This window comes from Lissotriton vulgaris, chromosome 2_2 (genome assembly GCF_964263255.1).
Source record: "Lissotriton vulgaris chromosome 2_2, aLisVul1.2, whole genome shotgun sequence".
In the NCBI taxonomy this organism is placed as follows: Eukaryota; Metazoa; Chordata; class Amphibia; order Caudata; family Salamandridae; genus Lissotriton; species Lissotriton vulgaris.
The window spans coordinates 157,544,571-157,563,036 of NC_141688.1; the positions used below are offsets into that span (position 1 = coordinate 157,544,571).

The 18,466-nt window shown below is 41.5% G+C and overlaps 1 protein-coding gene across 1 annotated transcript in view; it reads right to left on the bottom strand.

The window, feature by feature from the left end:
* The window catches only part of ANO3 (anoctamin 3), a 1,465,374-nt gene that overhangs the window by 554,433 nt on the left and 892,475 nt on the right, over positions 1-18,466 (bottom strand). The window contains exon 13 of the mRNA XM_086959492.1: positions 974-1,056. Within this exon, the coding sequence (XP_086815618.1) occupies positions 974-1,056 (83 nt within the window). The remainder of the gene's footprint in view (positions 1-973; positions 1,057-18,466) is intronic.

The following is an 18,466-nucleotide window of genomic DNA, read 5'->3' on the forward strand; positions in this document are numbered from 1 at the left end:
CAGTTCTCTTCAGGTTTAAGTCATCAGCATTCACCTTTGTTTTAGCTTGGTCCTTGTAGATTGAAAATATTGCTTTTTTTCTGTGGGTGTTTGTTGTCTTTTAAAAATCGATATATTGCTTAGATTTTCACCATTTTCAAATTCCTAGGAGATGATTATCAGTGAAAATGGGAACTACAGATGAAAGTCGCCCAGCACATTTGAAGCTCTTTTCTCAAAATATGACTCCCCGATTAAGCTATGAGCTTGATAAGGCACTTTCCATTCAACTGTTCCACTATAAAACTCTCACCCCCACTATAGAGTTTAAGACCTCCCAACAATATGTGAGATTTACTCTGGATCACAGTATCTGGAGATGTATTATCATGCTTCGACTCCCTTTAAAGGTTCATGCAAGAGGAAGAAGTGACTTATATGACGATTGTTGGGTATGTGGCAAATGCAATAAAGAACTCCCTGATTTAATACATGTTTTATATTTATGCTCCAATAAGGAGGTAGTAGAGGCTAGAAAAACATTTTCACTTACCTAATGGTAGTTATCACTATTCAATTACCTCCAGAGATAGAGGGAGGTTTCTAGTATACCCTAGCTACTCAACAGGTAAGGCCTATCAGAAGCAATATTACGCAAAGTGATATCTGTCATTCCATACCACCAGTTGCCCATTAGTGATTTAATCTGCCTCCTGAGTGGTAGTGTGAAAAACACACTCTAGAAGCAGTTTTTTTTGTGTAACTGCCACAAGATATTTATGATCCAGGTTGATAGCGACTATTGTCTGACATTTTAATGACATACTTTTAAGATTCAACAATCATCATGCATCTGTCAAATTACCGATACATGTATTGTTCATGTAATGAAAAAAACAGTCTCAGGGTCCATCAAAGCACTGCACAAAAAAGGTCAATAACGACTTCATAGCATTAACACTCTACATACAGCATTTGGGTAATAGCACTTTACCTCTTCGTCTTCCCAATCTATTAAGTCCCAGTCATAGGTGAGTACAGCTCTCCTTCTTTTCCAAAACTCAAGGAAGACTGTTGCTGCAAAATCATATATATTTTATTAGCTATTTCATCTGAATATAATTTTTCAAAAAAGTAAATTTTTATTATGAACAATACAGAAATCATGGAAACATTTTGAGTGTGGCTACAATCAAATGATTACAGGAAAAAAATCACATGGAGTACATTGGTAATCAAATATAAAACATCTCAATATATTTCTTTAATTGAGTTTAATATTCAGTTGTACTTTAAACTTCAACAGATGTACTAGCCAGTCTCCACATGAAACATTTAAAAAAAGGAGTAAATGATAGCTATGAATATATAACGTAAGTTATATGGCCTAATTCACAAAGGGAAGCATATCCTTTTTTGTACCTATACGATTTCTTAATATTCACAAATGTATTTTACAAGTAGTATCTTTATGACTGCAGAGTCTCCATACTTGTGTCCATACAGTTCTATCTTTTTATAGTCATAGTTTTTGTGGCGCTAGTGTTGATACCTCATTCCGAAGCTGTGTCCATGAGGTACCTGGAGTGAGTTTCTGTTTCTGATAGGTTGGTAAACATTTCTATATTTTCTATGTCCTGCACAGATAAGTGTGATAGAATGATTCTCTGGTGTATGTAACGTTCTTGAGGTTTGTTGTAAAAGAAAGATCTACATTTGAGTTTACGGGTGAATTTAAATAGGTCAATCTGCGGACATATAAATGCAATATATCAAAATATATATACATATTACTCTTGGCTTTGCCTTGATTTTGCTGTGCATTACCTGTCTGCATACCAACTGTACTGCATGAGGATATCATCCAGTTTGTCTTTACAGTTAAACTATTATTATGTTTTTTTCTCCTTGGGTTTGACCCTCGTGATATTTCCTTTACATTGTTGAGCCATCACTTATAGTGATGAATTCTTATCTTCAGGGTTGTGTATGTAAATGTTTTCTTCTTTTTTTCTTTTGGTCCCTCACTTTCCCTTTTTTCCCCCCAGTCTGTTCTATTCTTGTTATGATGTGTTGCACATAGATGTTTTGTTTTATGTTACTGGTTATCTCTTGTTGTACGTTATGCTGCTCATGATATTAGCCTTGAGAAAGTTCCTGGCTTGCACACCAAGAAGGGGTGAAACACCTGTTGGCTAAATGGGTTATGGGTATCCCATTCTAAAGGACAACTGAGCACCCTAATTCCTCCCATTATCAATGATGGCAACCTCTGGAACTTCTACCCCTTTTAATCCCCAGATTGCTAAATTGCCCTGAATTACAAATGGAACTGTGAAATATCATTGAAAAGTTTGGAATTAGTAAGGAAATTAGGAATAATAAATCCAGTTCTCTGATAATTCCCCGTCCTCCACCAACATTTCACCCACATGGAGCTCACAAGTGAAACAAAGATTTGCCCCGTCAGATGCTTATAATAGGTTCATATTCATATTAGTTTATAATAAGTACTTTACATAATACATTTAGGTGTATAAATCTAAGCATATAATATGCTAACACTTGTATCTATAAGAATTGGTAATACTTATTCCACAGGAAACATAGAGAACAATGTAAATGAAATGTAAACACAGCCCATTCTAAGATTCCATACAATTGAGGACCTAACATATATACCAATTTGCTGGTATTTGTGCGGCACCGAAATGCTTTATGAAGAGAAATAGTTTTTAATATTGCAGAAGGGTAGGAACGATTTTGGGGGTATTGGTCAAGATACATATGTGTATATCACATATACAGCTCAATTTGGAGGTCTCATTGCTCATATACCCTATGCTTATTACTGCCCACATGACTTTCCTTGTAGCCACCATTGTGCCATTTTGTCAGAAAGTGCCTGGCTCCTGTAGCAGTGGGAACCACCTCTAGTGGGTTTGAAACCCTTTTTATTAATGCTAAGTGTTCCTGCTTACTCAAAGTTTATTTTAGTTTTATTTTGAATCTATCAGTAGCTTCTTTTTTTCTGGGGAGCCGGTTAAGGTGTTGCGTGTTTATCTAGGTTCCTGATCGATACTGCGACCTTATGCCCCTATTCGGCTATAAATCCATTTATTCCCTATATTGGCATAACCGTTCAAGTGCGATATTCAGAAAGTCATCTCTGGCCTCACACGAACAGAGCCACATTCCAGAATAGTTCTCTGCCACTTCCTTTGCAACCAATTAGTGCAATGACAGAGCAGAAGTCACTATCTGATATTCCTAGATTAACACTCCGAGTTCTTCAACAAGATAAAAACTCAGCAAACCTGGAAATCCCTGCTTGCTGTGTTTTGATTAGTAATGGAACTCTAATGAGCAACTGATAGCTATCACTTCCTAGTGACATCTTTAATTGACGTCTTATGTCCAGCAAACTTGCGTCAAACCAGGCCCCTGTCAGGTATAAATACTACCAACGTTGCCTTAAGCAATTGCTGGTGTCCCATTGCTGTTGTATGCTGTATGCAGTACGCTGATGCTGCTGCTGCCCCGCTGCTGTTGGTGAAGCTACTGATACCATTATCGCTGCTAAAGCGCGAACAATGGTGTGGTGAGCTTAGGAGCTGAACAGCCGTCCCTCTGCGAAGAGCCCAGCAGATGCCAAGCTGCCCGCAGACGCTGTCCCCCCTCCTCCTTCTCGACGCGCTGAAGAGAGACGCTGCCTTTCTCCCGCAGAGAAATCCAGCTCCAGCGTTTCTAGTCTGCCCTCGCGGGTGACTGGGATACCGAGTGCCTCCTGAAGGAGATACCAGACCTCCATCATTCTATTCAGAGGTATGGTGTTGACTAAACCCTTGGTGAGAATTCTTGAAGCAAACCTTGGCAAAACCAACTTAACTTAAAGCTACTTACTTACTCCCCTTCCACGTGTTAGGCTTAGGTCAGGCACACTGGGGTAGGCTTAGTTAGAAGCACAAGTTGAGTATTTTAGCCTAATGTATATATGACTGTATATATGTTTTATTACTTTTAAACCATTGTATGGCTAAGAAACCATATCAATGCTTTTACAGTATTATTTCGCAATACTTATCTTACTGTACGTACTTTTTATCATAACAAGTATTGCAATTGTGGCAATTCATTTCTCTTGTACGAGAAGAAAGACTGTTCAATAAATGTTAACCCTTTATTGACAAACGCCCGTCTCTCTATTCTCTACATATTGTGAAAGTAATCTGCACTAATCTAACTGAGTGAAATACCTGTCTATTGTTTCACACGACCCTAGAGATTGACTCTTGATCTGAGGAGCAAAGTTGTCATGTTGCACGGTTGTTGGAAAACTGAATCCCTTCTTGTCTGTGCCAGGGAAGCTGATCACTTCCTATGCAGAGAAGAAAGTTTCCAGTGACCTCTGAGCTAGTTGGTAACACACCCAATTAAGTTTAGCATAGTCAGTGGAGGCCTGGAAGATCCGCACTTCTACGTCGATACTACTGTTTATGTTATTCCAATGCGCAGGGCCTAGTGGGAAACTAGGAACTACACTACATGGCGCCCAACGTTTGGTAAGGCGATAAACTAACGCAAGACGTTAGAGTAACTCAGTCGTGCATATTTCACACAGACCCCTTTCTCCCGTAAATACTCCAATAGACGTCTGGAGTGGGTGAAAGGTTAAAATCCGCCCGACCTTAGTAGGAAGAGATTCCTATGTAAAGCTCTGGTTTATTCAACGTTGAAGGATACAGTGTTCCAAAATATTGTGCACCTAATCTTTGTCTCCTTGGAGACCAACTCTGCAAACCTTGCATTTTTAACAATGCCAGGAGAAAACGGAACCACTGGGGCCGCAGCAGATGCGACTCAGCAGGGTCCCGAACACACAGACCCGGATGCTATTATCATCCCGGTCCACTTAAGAAAATCTATAACTTTAAAACTTATAGAGAACGGACTGACACCTCAAGGTGGTACAGTAATTTTCGTGATAGAGGCTCACGAATATCGGCAGACAGAGGTATTCTACTCATGGATAAACTTTCCAGTGGCAAACGCTACAACAAAAGAGTTTCACTATTACAAAATAGAGGAACCTCCGGAAGAGTACGCTCCTTTCGAGGAGATTGAAATTCCACTTAAATTTCAAGAGCACCTGCTCTGGTTTAATGGCGCCCTAAAACACAATGATCATATTACCAGGCTCGGTCCACTAGGTAGACCAGGAGCAACGTGGCCGGTTCTAGCCGGCTACACACCACATCCGGACATTGTAAAAATGTCTAAAGAAGAGCTAAAAACATTAATAAAAATACATAGGCAATTAGTCCAATATGTAATGCGGACTGCAACAGTCCAACCAGCTGTTAATGTACCACAGCTGACCCCTCATCAGGGGAACACTAATAAAATCACACCACAGAACATACAGTCATGTCTTGGTAAAACACCCGTAAAACGGGAACAAATTCCTTTCTGGTTAGCACAGAAAATCACCCAAATAGAGGCAGTATTTCCTGATACTACCCCTATAGAGAAACACAAAATCTTGACCATCTGCCTTCCTATGGGAATCGCACCACACGTGGAGGACTGCGACACTTGGGGTACAGTCTTTGCTTCCATTTACACAAAAACACACGGTGTTCCGTCTATGGCGGTAATACCAGAAGTGCTAAAAACAGATTCAAAATGAATACGGTCCAGAGCCCGCTTTAACTCTTGGTATGAAATTACTGAAAGACTTCAAGCAGGTCTCGGCTATATTATTAGCCAACATAAAGGGAGAAGCAGCATCTGTGGCGATTGGCCAGAAGTTGAAGGAAACAGATATAACAGAGCAGCCAGTTGAGCTTGCCAAAATCATAGAAAAATGCTATGAAGAATTAGGTAGAGACAGCTTGGGTGGGAAACCTGCAAAGCCCCAACTGCTCGAAAATCCTGAAAAATTATTTATTAAAAATTATTTAAACACTCCTAAAAAGAGCTGGGATGGAAATAAACAATCCACTCCCAAGGAAAAAGTTTTCCAGTCCAGGGAAAGGTCTCCTCGACGGAGGGAAAGAACTCCGACTCGAGAACACCAGTCTCCCCAGAGGGAGCCCTCTGAGAAAAGATATAACCTTAGAAATAGGGATAATCTGAAAAAACCTGATAGATATCAAAGTATTGATACACGTCCCTCTCGAACTTTTTCGCAGAAATCGGAAAGAAGAGGACGGTCAGACCCAGGAGAGCACACCAAGTCCAAAGACAAGGAACCTGCTCAGAGTAAAAAATCTCAATTTTCAAAAAAGAAGGTAGCCAGTATTAGAGTAATCAACCATGCCGAGAATACTGAGGACACAGTTGAAAAACGGGGAGTGGGCCTTGACAATGTTGGACAGTGCAGCAGAAATCAGTATAGCGCGCAAGATCTTGATGAGTCATCTGGAGACAGTGGACACGAATGAATACATTCAGGTTGAAACTGCCGACACCAGACTTAGCGAGCCCCATAAAATATACGAAATAACATTGCGTATAGAGGGTGATAAGACTAGGAAAATAAGGGGTCTATTTTGGTATAAACTCTCAAAAGGCTATGATATTCTGTTAGCTGAAAAAGATTGGCCCCCAGAGTTTGTCAGGGAGTGCCCTCGTGGCGAAGAAATGATTATGCCTGCCTTCTCGAATCACATTCCGATTCACAAAAAATATACTTATGCAAGGAAATGGGCAGTAGCCCAGGCACCTGCATTATATAAAAATCATGTAGGATGGGATGAGGACTCAACTCCTCACAAAATCCAATTAAACCAACGGCAGTATCCCATTAAGCAAGAAGCTAAAAAACAAGTCAGGGAGATCTTAGATCAACTTGAATACCAGGGGGTGATTGAAACATGCACCTCTCAAATGAACAATCCTTTGTTTCCTGTCTCCAAGCCAGACAATTCATATCGTCTAGTTTTGGACTACAGACATCTTAATACATTTTGCAAAACTTTTGCAGTACAAAACTCGCATAGTGCAGCCCTAATGAATAACATAGTTAGGAAAAAATATAAAACAACATTAGACATATCTAATGGTTTCTTTTGTCAAAACATTGCACCGGAAAGCAGATATTTGACCGCTTTCTCTGCATTTGGGTCGCAGAAAAAATTCTGTCGACTCCCACAGGGGTTCAAGAACAGCCCAGGACTATTCTCAGCTAGGGTAACAGAGTTACTACAAATATATGATGATGAGGCATTATCTTACGTAGATGATATTTATCTCACAGACGACGACTTGGATACTCACTTGAAAAGAGTGAACACCATTATACTTGGGTTCGCAGCAGAGGGTTACAAATTCAACTTTAAAAAGTCTCGAATTGCCCATCTGACGGTACTATTTTTAGGGTACGAATTATCAAGTGAAGGGAAAAGCCTAGCGGACAACTTCTTAGAGAAGTGCGCTGTACTCCAAGCTCCAAAAACGCTGAAGAATTTACAATCCATTGTAGGTTTTCTGAATTTCGGAAGAACTTACATTCTAAATTACGCAGAGAGAGTTAAACCTCTCTACGAACTAATTAAACCTGATTTTAAACAAATCAATTGGACTCAAAAACACACAGAAATTTTGAGATCACTGCAAACAGACATGTTAGCAAAAACAAAATTAGATACACGTGACAACACACGTGATCTTGGAGTCCGAGTCATCCCAGGAGGATGCGGATTCACATACCTGACCTCTAATGAGGGAGAAAAGGTACCAATTTCAATTAAATCTCACTTGTACACACAAGCAGAAAAAACATTCAGTCACACAGAAAGAACTGTGAAAGCAGTGCAAATCGCATTAGCAAATGAACGAGAACTAGCACACGTCAAACGGATTAATATCCTCACAGCGGAATCCGCCTTCGAGGCGCTATTCAGCCCAGTAAACCTGCCTACAGTGTCACTGGATCCGAAATGGATACAGTGTGTAGATTCTCTAGGAGCGGAAGATGTAAAATACTATTTCGCCCCGCAATTCGAAGAACTGAATGATTTAGAATATGAAGAAGAATATCCTCTGCAAATCGAACTTCTGCCTCTCCCACAATACGCCTGTATAATCTATACAGATGGATTTGTACAGCATTTCAACGTAGAGAGAAAATCCTACGATGCAGCATGTGCGATTATTAAAGGTCGTTGGCTGTGCGGTAAATTCAGACCGAAAGTAACAAAAACTGAATCTGTAAGAAACTGTTCGGTTCAGAGAACTGAAATCAGATGTTTAAAGATGGTGCTCGAAAATGCAGAACGTGAATTCCCGACACTTATCGTGTGCGATTCTCATTTTTGCGTCAACTCTTACAACAATAAATTGCAGAGGTGGATTGAAAACGATTACAAAGATGACACAGGTGCCACAATAAAGCATAAATTGCTCTGGAAACAGGTAGCTCTTTTACACAAAGAACTACAAAAGACTCACGTGATTCACGCACAGAGTCTTCAACGTGATGGCGTTCACGTTGCAGGGAATTCATTGGCTAATACAGCCATAGCGGAAGCAACTAAACCGGCTTCCGTAGCCACAAAAAAGCGTACAGAAAAATACATAGACGGGGAAACCATGCTGGCAGTAAAAACGACCGTAAAAGGCGACTGTGCAGCACTACCCGTGAACTATCCACTCAATTATGCATACGTAATCGATGCAAACTCCGTTCCTTTTGCTCGAATCCCTGGAGTGGGGGACAGAGTAATTCCAAACAGGAGCAGGAGGGGCTTCCTCTTACTGGAAGCACACATGGGGTTGGGTCTGAGACACCAAACAATCAAGGTTTCTCTGAAAGAATTACAATCAGAGTACTGGTGGCCAGGAATGAGTATAGATATTCAATGTTTTGCTCAAAATTGTGAAAACTGCAACAGAGATAGCAGTAATGAACAGGCCAGTGTAGTTTCAGGATCCCTGCTAGACAGCATTAGGCGGTCTATCTGCGCAATCAAAGAAGAGAAGCGCGTCCCATTGTACACAGTTAAGGCTAAACACACTTAAAAATGTGGCTCCAGCGCTCGGCTGACGCTAGAACGGTTATAAAAGATTTGCGAGTCTTTATCGGCACATACGCAATTACCACGTTCCATTCTGACCAGGGTCCTGCTTTCAGCTCTCGAGCTTATAAGGAGGCCATGGCCAGCATGGGAATTGGGTTGCGGTATTCTTGTCCGTCGCACCCCGAAGGGAATAGTGTGGTTGAAAGAAAAAACCGTGACATAAAGCGATCTATAACAGCGAAGGTATTAGGTTCAGGCGCTGGGTGGGTCAAACATTTAATAAGTGTCCAGACTAGTCTTAATAACTTGCCAAGAAATTCTCTAAAAGGTTTCAGCCCATACGAACTATTGTTCGGAATTAGAATGAACATTCAGGACCTCGATAGTCAGATGTCAGTGGTACAAGAAAAAACAACAGACTTTGACATCAAAGATCGTTTGGCTGTTTTACAGGAACTGAATGAAACAAGAAAATCCTTAAGCAACATAAAGTTAAAGCAACAGCCATCTACCACTGACGAGGCACCACAAGCAACAGCCCCAGCAAGGCCTGTCTGGATTCCAAAGATTGGGGATCTAGTCAGAGAAAAGATCGCGGTGAAGAAGGAATTTGGGCCTTCTTACAGAAAAGCTGTACCTGTCTTGGCAGTCACCGGAACAAGATCAGTTGTACTACCGCCCCTTGCTGGTAAAAAGGAGAACAGAGTCGTGTCTATCGACCTGGTAAAACCACAAGCATGTGGCCTATAATCAACAGTAGGCCCAGTGGACTGCCAAGAAGCAACAGAATACCCAAACTTGCAACAATCCAAGAGGTTCAAACTGAAAGACTAATCACATTCGATCAGCCTGCAGTGCACAATGAAGGACTATGCAATAATGCCATGGAACTCGTGTCTCTTGAAACACAGATTGAAACAGTTTGTCATGAAACAACACCAGTCTACACTAATGTGGCATCAGAAAATGCTACCGAAAGACAGATTGAAAGAACAATCCCATCAATTGACAGAACTGCCTCTGGTTATTTCATCAACTTCGACAACTTCTCTGAAGATCAAAACGACCCCGAAGTGATGCCAGAAACAAATAAGACTTTTAAAGAAAAAGCAACGGAACTCTTTCATCAACTGAAGGAAATCTACCTTATTTCACCTTGGTTTGAGTTCTGGTTCGGTATAGGTGTATTTTTCTTCCTGCTGTGGCTCATCATGGTACTTTGTTTGGGAAAATTCATTGAGGGAAAATATAGTACAATGGACACAGCAAGTCAGAACATCAACCTAGTCCTGAAACCACACAGATCATCACACGTGAAGAAAAGAGAACTGTCAACAGTAAATGTCACAGCAATTCCAATACCTGGTGGGGTAGTATGGGAGAAAACTGACTATGAGATATATGGTCCGGTCGAAATCCTGAAGTATCCTCATCAACTGAAGGTTTCCTTAAGTGACTTTGTAAAACCTAGTACATTCTCTGATGATTGGGACTTTAACAGTATTAATGACATGATGTCTGATTTAGTAATGTCAGCTAGATTCACAGATCATGATTATTTACAACGTTCATCTAGTTATGAGCAGACATTTTGCTACACACATTATGGTGATCACTATTTGCATAAATCTGCACAGCCTAGAAATGTTTTTATGTATAATCAATGGGAACATTGTGCTACACCACCTAAAAGCAGTTCTAAAGCATTTTTTGAGAAATTCAAATACTTCTCAGGGTTTAACACCAGTGATGCAGAAACGTTTTATTACAAACTGTTAGATAAAACAGGGATGAAAACAATGCTGACAAATTCTAAATTGATATATTCAGAAGCATTTTATGAAAAAATGATGACATTTGGTTTTGATTATTGGAATAATAACATTGAAACGAAAACAATTTGGGGTACAAAAGATTGGCAGGTACAAGGCCTAGAAGCACTATTTAGAACCTGCATGATACCAGAACAAATGTTGTTTTTAAATGACACAATACACCAAACATCCTGTCTTGGCCTAGCTAAGATCAAAGACCTTAAAACACAGTCTATTCCAAAGCCAATACCTGAAAATACAACTACAGATATTGAGTTAGACGTATCACAAATTTTACATTTTAACAGAACACATCCTGATTGGAAAAAGTGGTTAATCTGGCCTACTGACACAAACAGCTGTCAAGATAGATTCCTGAATAAAACACAGGGGTTAAAAATGACCAGACTAGACCCTAGATACTCCCAGAGACAACATACAGGGATAATAACAACATACAGTGTAGGGAAGCTCTGCCTCGAATGGCTAACATCATCCACACTGGCTGAAATTAAGCAACACTTGTCTTTACTAAAAGATGGTGCTGATTTGCGCGATTTCATACTTGGACCACGCAAACAGCGTCAAAAGCGTTTCATAGCGACCAGTATCTATGCTGCTTACAACGAGGCTTGGAAAGTCAAACAAATTGAAACAGCTGAAAAAATACGAGAAATTGATCGTATTAATTTGGAAAAATCACTTTCTGTAGTGGACAATGGGTTAATGACTCTGTCTTCCAGAATATATTCGTTGGACAATATTGTATCCTCTGCCTTTGATGTGATAGATAGAGACTTGCTAATGTTACAACATGGCCAATCTCAATTACGTTCTATTATACAATTAGGCTGGACGCTGCAAAATCTTCGTTCAGGCTATGTGCCTTGGCGTTTAATCAACACAACGTCATTATTTTCCATTTTTAACCTTACTGATAAACAGATCAGTTTGGCACAGAAAGGAGCAGACTATACAATCCTGAGCATCGAAAAACTTGAGAGATTACCATTGACAATGTCGGAGAGTCCTGTCATTGAATGGATAATACACGGAATTATCACTATTCCGATAACAACTTTCCGATTTAAAAAGTGCCTTGAATACATACCTACTGGCCAGTATGAACAATTGGGTAAAGGATATGTAAAATCTGAATGGAAATTACCATACACACATTCTTGCTATAGTGACAGCGACAAAAATGTATTTCTTAGTGGTGAAAATTGTAAACATTCACTGAGCGGTACACTTTTGTGTCAAGGTATTAATTTACACGGAGCATGTGATGGAAATTCTAACAACCTTTCATGCCACCAGCTAGTCACACCTGCAACTCAGATAGAGCCCTTCTTTATGCAACTTGCAAACGGGAGTTACATTCTTAGAACGGATCACAGATGTTGTGGCCTTGTGCCAGGGAAAAGTTATCTAGTAAGAGTAACATCCATGGTCAAATGCTGTATGCAGCCATTGTTCCCGAGTGGGCCTGCAGACACAGTGACTCCCATCTGGCCTCGTCTGAATCTCTATTCTATACGAATTGATACCTTAAGCAAAATGAAGTCTGTGCTTTTGCAGACAACAGTGCCCATAACGTCATCAAAAGAGATGTATGATCTTCTAGTTGCAAGGACAGCTACTGAAGTTCATGAACTTTTATCAACAAATTGCCCTGTGCATTTCGTAGAAATGCTCAGCCAACTCCTTAACATGTCTAGTGCCATAGGCATCCCAGGCATATTTAAGACGATTTTTACGGGACTGCTAACACCTTTTCAAGCAATTTTGGGAATCATTCCTAATTTTGTTCACTCTGTTTTTGGCGGCATACCACTATTTTTGGGACTCGTTGCAGGGATTTGATTTTTGACCCTCCTGCTTCGTTATGGCAAGCCAAAGCTCAGACATAGCTCCCATGGGAATGGAAGAGACAATCCTAGCAATGCCCTACCGGGACAGGATAACTAACGTCCTCGGATTGGCCAGGCTAAGAGATCTAAACATGACCTGGTTCCTTTCATTCAGACCTATATGGCAGAACTGTATCTTACCGGTACTTCGATGTATGCTATGCGGAGATGAGTGTGTGTTGGACATCTGTCTTTCACTTCCATCAGCAGTACCAATGGACGTCGATACTTTGCTCAGTCCGATAACGGCTCACGCATTGTGTTGTCCCCAGCGGCTACCAATCCTGATGACGGCATTCGTTGAGACTCCTGTGCTACGACTAGGTGGTAACAGTGGAGCGAGTGACAAAAGCAACATCACCCAGGTACGACCTTCTGTGAGCATTGCTGCTCCCGACTATGATGACAGCAATCATTCTCACACCTGCCAAGTTGCAGCACTATCGAATTTGGTTGAACTGTCACCTGATTTTGTAGACCAATTCTTTGACAGCCTGTCTGATACGATGTTCTCACCCGTACAGAAACAATAACTTTTGAGAAACTTTCCAACACACAGCGTTCCCATGAACTCTGAATTCGGCCTTCAGTTTTGATCAACAAAAACTGCTAACAGCGTTGGAACTCTATTTCCCCATTCGAGCATTAATTCTTTTGAATTGGACATTTTTTAATATTGACCTTTTTTTTTGGCACAAACAATTCTTTGCTTAACGTAAAAAACTATTCTTAGAGAACAGAAGTTCAAACTTCTATTTCTAAACACATCTAGAGACATAACAAACTTACATCAGCCTCTAGCACATTTATTGCAATGCATTTATATGTGATGATTTATCTCGCCCTTCTTCTGTTTCAGAGATACTTCATGTGTAATTCTTTTTGCATATTCGTTCATTGATTTCATATGCAATAATTTTTGAATGATTTCTATGCTTCAAAAAACGTACAGTACCTAAATTTCACGTATTACAATATACGCCTATTTCGAATGCATTATGTATTTTGGGGTGGGCAATGTTACACATGCATCCTATTGCTCTAGTTTTAGTAATTTGATGGACATGAAAACGTGGAGTGGGTGTTGCGTGTTTATCTAGGTTCCTGATCGATACTGCGACCTTATGCCCCTATTCGGCTATAAATCCATTTATTCCCTATATTGGCATAACCGTTCAAGTGCGATATTCAGAAAGTCATCTCTGGCCTCACACGAACAGAGCCACATTCCAGAATAGTTCTCTGCCACTTCCTTTGCAACCAATTAGTGCAATGACAGAGCAGAAGTCACTATCTGATATTCCTAGATTAACACTCCGAGTTCTTCAACAAGATAAAAACTCAGCAAACGTGGAAATCCCCGCTTGCTGTGTTTTGATTAGTAATGGAACTCTAATGAGCAACTGATAGCTATCACTTCCTAGTGACATCTTTAATTGACGTCTTATGTCCAGCAAACTTGCGTCAAACCAGGCACCTGTCAGGTATAAATACTACCAACGTTGCCTTAAGCAATTGCTGGTGTCCCATTGCTGTTGTATGCTGTATGCAGTACGCTGATGCTGCTGCTGCCCCGCTGCTGTTGGTGAAGCTACTGATACCATTATCGCTGCTAAAGCGCGAACGATGGTGTGGTGAGCTTAGGAGCTGAACAGCCGTCCCTCTGCGAAGAGCCCAGCAGATGCCAAGCTGCCCGCGGACGCTGTCCCCCCTCCTCCTCCTCGACGCGCTGAAGAGAGACGCTGCCTTTCTCCCGCAGAGAAATCCAGCTCCAGCGTTTCTAGTCTGCCCTCGCGGGTGACTGGGATACCGAGTGCCTCCTGAAGGAGATACCAGACCTCCATCATTCTATTCAGAGGTATGGTGTTGACTAAACCCTTGGTGAGAATTCTTGAAGCAAACCTTGGCAAAACCAACTTAACTTAAAGCTACTTACTTACTCCCCTTCCACGTGTTAGGCTTAGGTCAGGCACACTGGGGTAGGCTTAGTTAGAAGCACCAGTTGAGTATTTTAGCCTAATGTATATATGACTGTATATATGTTTTATTACTTTTAAACCATTGTATGGCTAAGAAACCATATCAATGCTTTTACAGTATTATTTCGCAATACTTATCTTACTGTACGTACTTTTTATCATAACAAGTCTTGCAATTGTGGCAATACATTTCTCTTGTACGAGAAGAAAGACTGTTCAATAAATGTTAACCCTTTATTGACAAACGCCCGTCTCTCTATTCTCTACATATTGTGAAAGTAATCTGCACTAATCTGACTGAGTGAAATACCTGTCAATTGTTTCACACGACCCTAGAGATTGACTATTGATCTGAGAAGCAAAGTTGTAATGTTGCACGGTTGTTGGAAAACTGAATCCCTTCTTGTCTGTGCCAGGGAAGCTGATCACTTCCTATGCAGAGAAGAAAGTTTCCAGTGACCTCTGAGCTAGTTGGTAACACACCCAATTAAGTTTAGCATAGTCAGTGGAGGCCTGGAAGATCCGCACTTCTACGTCGATACTACTGTTTATGTTATTCCAATGCGCAGGGCCTAGTAGGAAACTAGGAACTACACTACAAAGGTAAGCAGGGTTACTGGACCCCGGATCGTGATTTTACTTTGAGCGCCATTTTTCCAGCCATATGCTAGACAGCGTTGGAATTTGACCATGCCCCATTTGCTATGCCTCCCTTCAAGGTAGGCTATTTAACTGTACAGCCAGCGCGTCCGTGCAGCTCAGATTTGAAAGTTTGATTGCTCATATACTTTAGGCTTAAAACTGCCCACATTACTTTCCTTGTAGGCCTCCAGGTGCCTTTTTATCAGGAGGGGCCTGGCTCCTGTAGAAGAGGGTGCCACCTCTAGCGGGTTTTAATCCCTTTTTTTCATTTTATGTGTTCCTGCTTCCTCACGTTTATTTTATTTTTATTTTAATTTCCCAGTAGCTTCTTCTTTTCAGGGGAGCCTGTTAAGGTAAGCAGGTTGCTGAACCCCTGGTAGTGTAGCGGGTGTTCCACTAGCATACCAAAGATGCCGGAACCACGCCTAGCTTCATACCCCTCAGCCATTTTTAAATCCTCCCCTTGGAAGGAACAACTACCCGCGAGGCTCTGCTTGTTCCGAACCCCGAAGGTAAGAATTCAAAGTGCCTTAAAGTTTACCCAAATATGATGATCACCTCCCCTAACTTAAGCTCTTCGTGGTTGTAAGATCTGGGGATCTCTAGTAGGAAGAGGTAGGTACCACTGTCCAAATAGGGACCCTTGCTTCTAGTCAGTGTAAGGGGGATACACTCTTTGGATAACCCCTGCTCACCCCCTTGAGTAGCTTGGCACGAGCAGACAGGCTTATCAAAGGCAATGTGTAAAGTATTTGTACCAACACTCACAGTAACACAGTAAAAACACCACAAATAGACTCCACACCAGTTTAGAAAAATAAAGTATCTTTATCTAAACTACACAAGACCAAAACGACAAAAATCCAACATACACAGTTCAAGAATATGACTTTAAAAGAGTTCTAGGGTTTGCATCAAAATAATCCACAGTTGCGCCACGTTTAGCCCAAAGTACCTGTAGATGCGACAAAAGTTCCAAATGGAAGCTGCAGCGTTGAAAAACAAGCGATGCTTCACTCCTGAGACCCTGGGGAGGCGATGTGACAGCCTTGCTGGACGCAGCTGGCGTGTTGCGACAAATCCGGTTTGTATGGGGAGGGATGCAATACCTTGTATGGATTCCGGTGCGCAGGTTCGGTAGGAAGCGTGTCTCATAGGCACGATGCGACGATCTTCGGGACCGCGATGATCTCAGGTGTGGCGGCGTTGCGCGGCACATCGTCGATCTTCTCCTCTCGCGGCCCCTCGATGCGATGGCTCTGCGATGATGTTCGCAGTGACGTGATGCGGTCCGCAAGCAAGCGGTGTGGCAATCTCACCCAGTGACCACAGGTTCTGCGACGATACTCGCAGCGACATGAATCTTCCCGCACCGGGGCGATGCGTTCCGCAAGCAAACGATACGTCGGTTCTTGCAGCAGCGACAGGGGCTGCGACGATCTCGATCTTCGCGGCAATGGGAATTTCCTTGCACTGTCGTGAAAATTGCAGATTTTCTTCTTTACTTCTTGTCCAGCTCCCCAAACAGCAGGCACAACTTCCAGAGGCCCCACAATTGGATCAAGCATTCTAGGGAGGGCAGAACTCTTACAGCAGGGTTCAGGGGGAAGCTGGGGTGAAGTCCTTTTGTTCCTGGGACTTCTTAACAGGAGGCCAGCACTACTCAGGCCCTTGGAGATCTCTTCAAGCAAGGGGAAACAGCAACAGCAAAGTCCTTCCCCTCTCCTTGGCAGCAAAGCAACTGCAGGTCAGCCCACAAACACACAGCAGGACAGTCCTTCCTCTTCAGTCTTCCACCTTTCTCCTTGGCAGAGGTTCTTTCTTGATTCCAGAATGATTTAATTATCTGTAGTCTGGGTAACCCTTTTTTTACCAATATTCGATTTGTTCTCTGAGGGAAGAGAGGCCATTGCCCAGTCAGAACCACTCCTGGTCAGTCCTGGAGCACTTTGTTTACTTGACTTCTATTAAATTCTGAGTTCAGGGATACCAGACTTTTATTTTCTATCTTGCTCCTATGGGAAGATATGCAGGTAAACATTATACACATTGTTCCCTATTATAGCCTATGGGCAAGAAATCCTTTCAATAGTGAAAAACGAAAATGGCTGTAATTCACTACCAGAGCATGTCACCCACACTAGTACATGCTCTACCTTTCACATACACTGCACCTTGCCCAGGGGGGTACCTCGGACCTTACACAGGGGTGTCCAATGTGTACAGAAAGGGAAGAGTTAGGCCTGGCCAGTGTGGCCACTGGTCAGGTCAGCATGGCAGTTAGCAACTGCACACAGGCACTGCAGTGGCAGGCCTGAGACACAATTTTAGGGCTACTCCTGTGGGTGGCACAATCAGTGCTGCAGGCCCACTAGTAGTATTGGATTCACCAGCCCTGGCACACTTTACTAGGGACCTACCGGTAAAACAAATATGCCAATCATGGATAACCAATCACAATAACAATTTCATTCATTTGGGTTCTTTATTCGATGATTAGAAATCTCCACAAAAGTACAGACAATCATTATACATTAAATACATTTCTTTTTTTTAAAACAAGCATTCAAATTAACATGTAACCTGATGTAAGTACAACAGCAAGATCCCAGTGAATTTAATAAAACATTATGATCCAATAAAAACAATCACAGAATTCTCATGGTTCCCCCCCCTTCTAGTTGCTTTTAATCGGACAGCTACTTTGATAAAATTAATAACGCAGCACAATGTAAGGGGGTCCGACGCCTGTTGTAAAAAAATCAAGTCTTCTTTTGCACATTTAATGTTTGATTTTTAAAATATCTACCAAGAATCTACGTCTGGGTTCAGAATAAAACGGGCATATCAATACAAAATGAAGGGAATCCTGCGGAGACCTATTGTCGCAGCCGCAGGTTCCCTTCTGCTCAATAGTGGGTGAGTACCCTAATGGTGATCCCAATAAATAAGGTAAAAAATTGAGCCTAAAACGGGTCATTAAAAACCTTTCCTGTGCGTTGTGTAACAGATATAGATAGGCTTCCATTCCTTTTGTGGTCTTTACAAGGTTATATGCACACACCGTAATTTTAGCCCTTTCTTGTTCTATTCTTTGTGCGGCTTTGTGTGCAAAA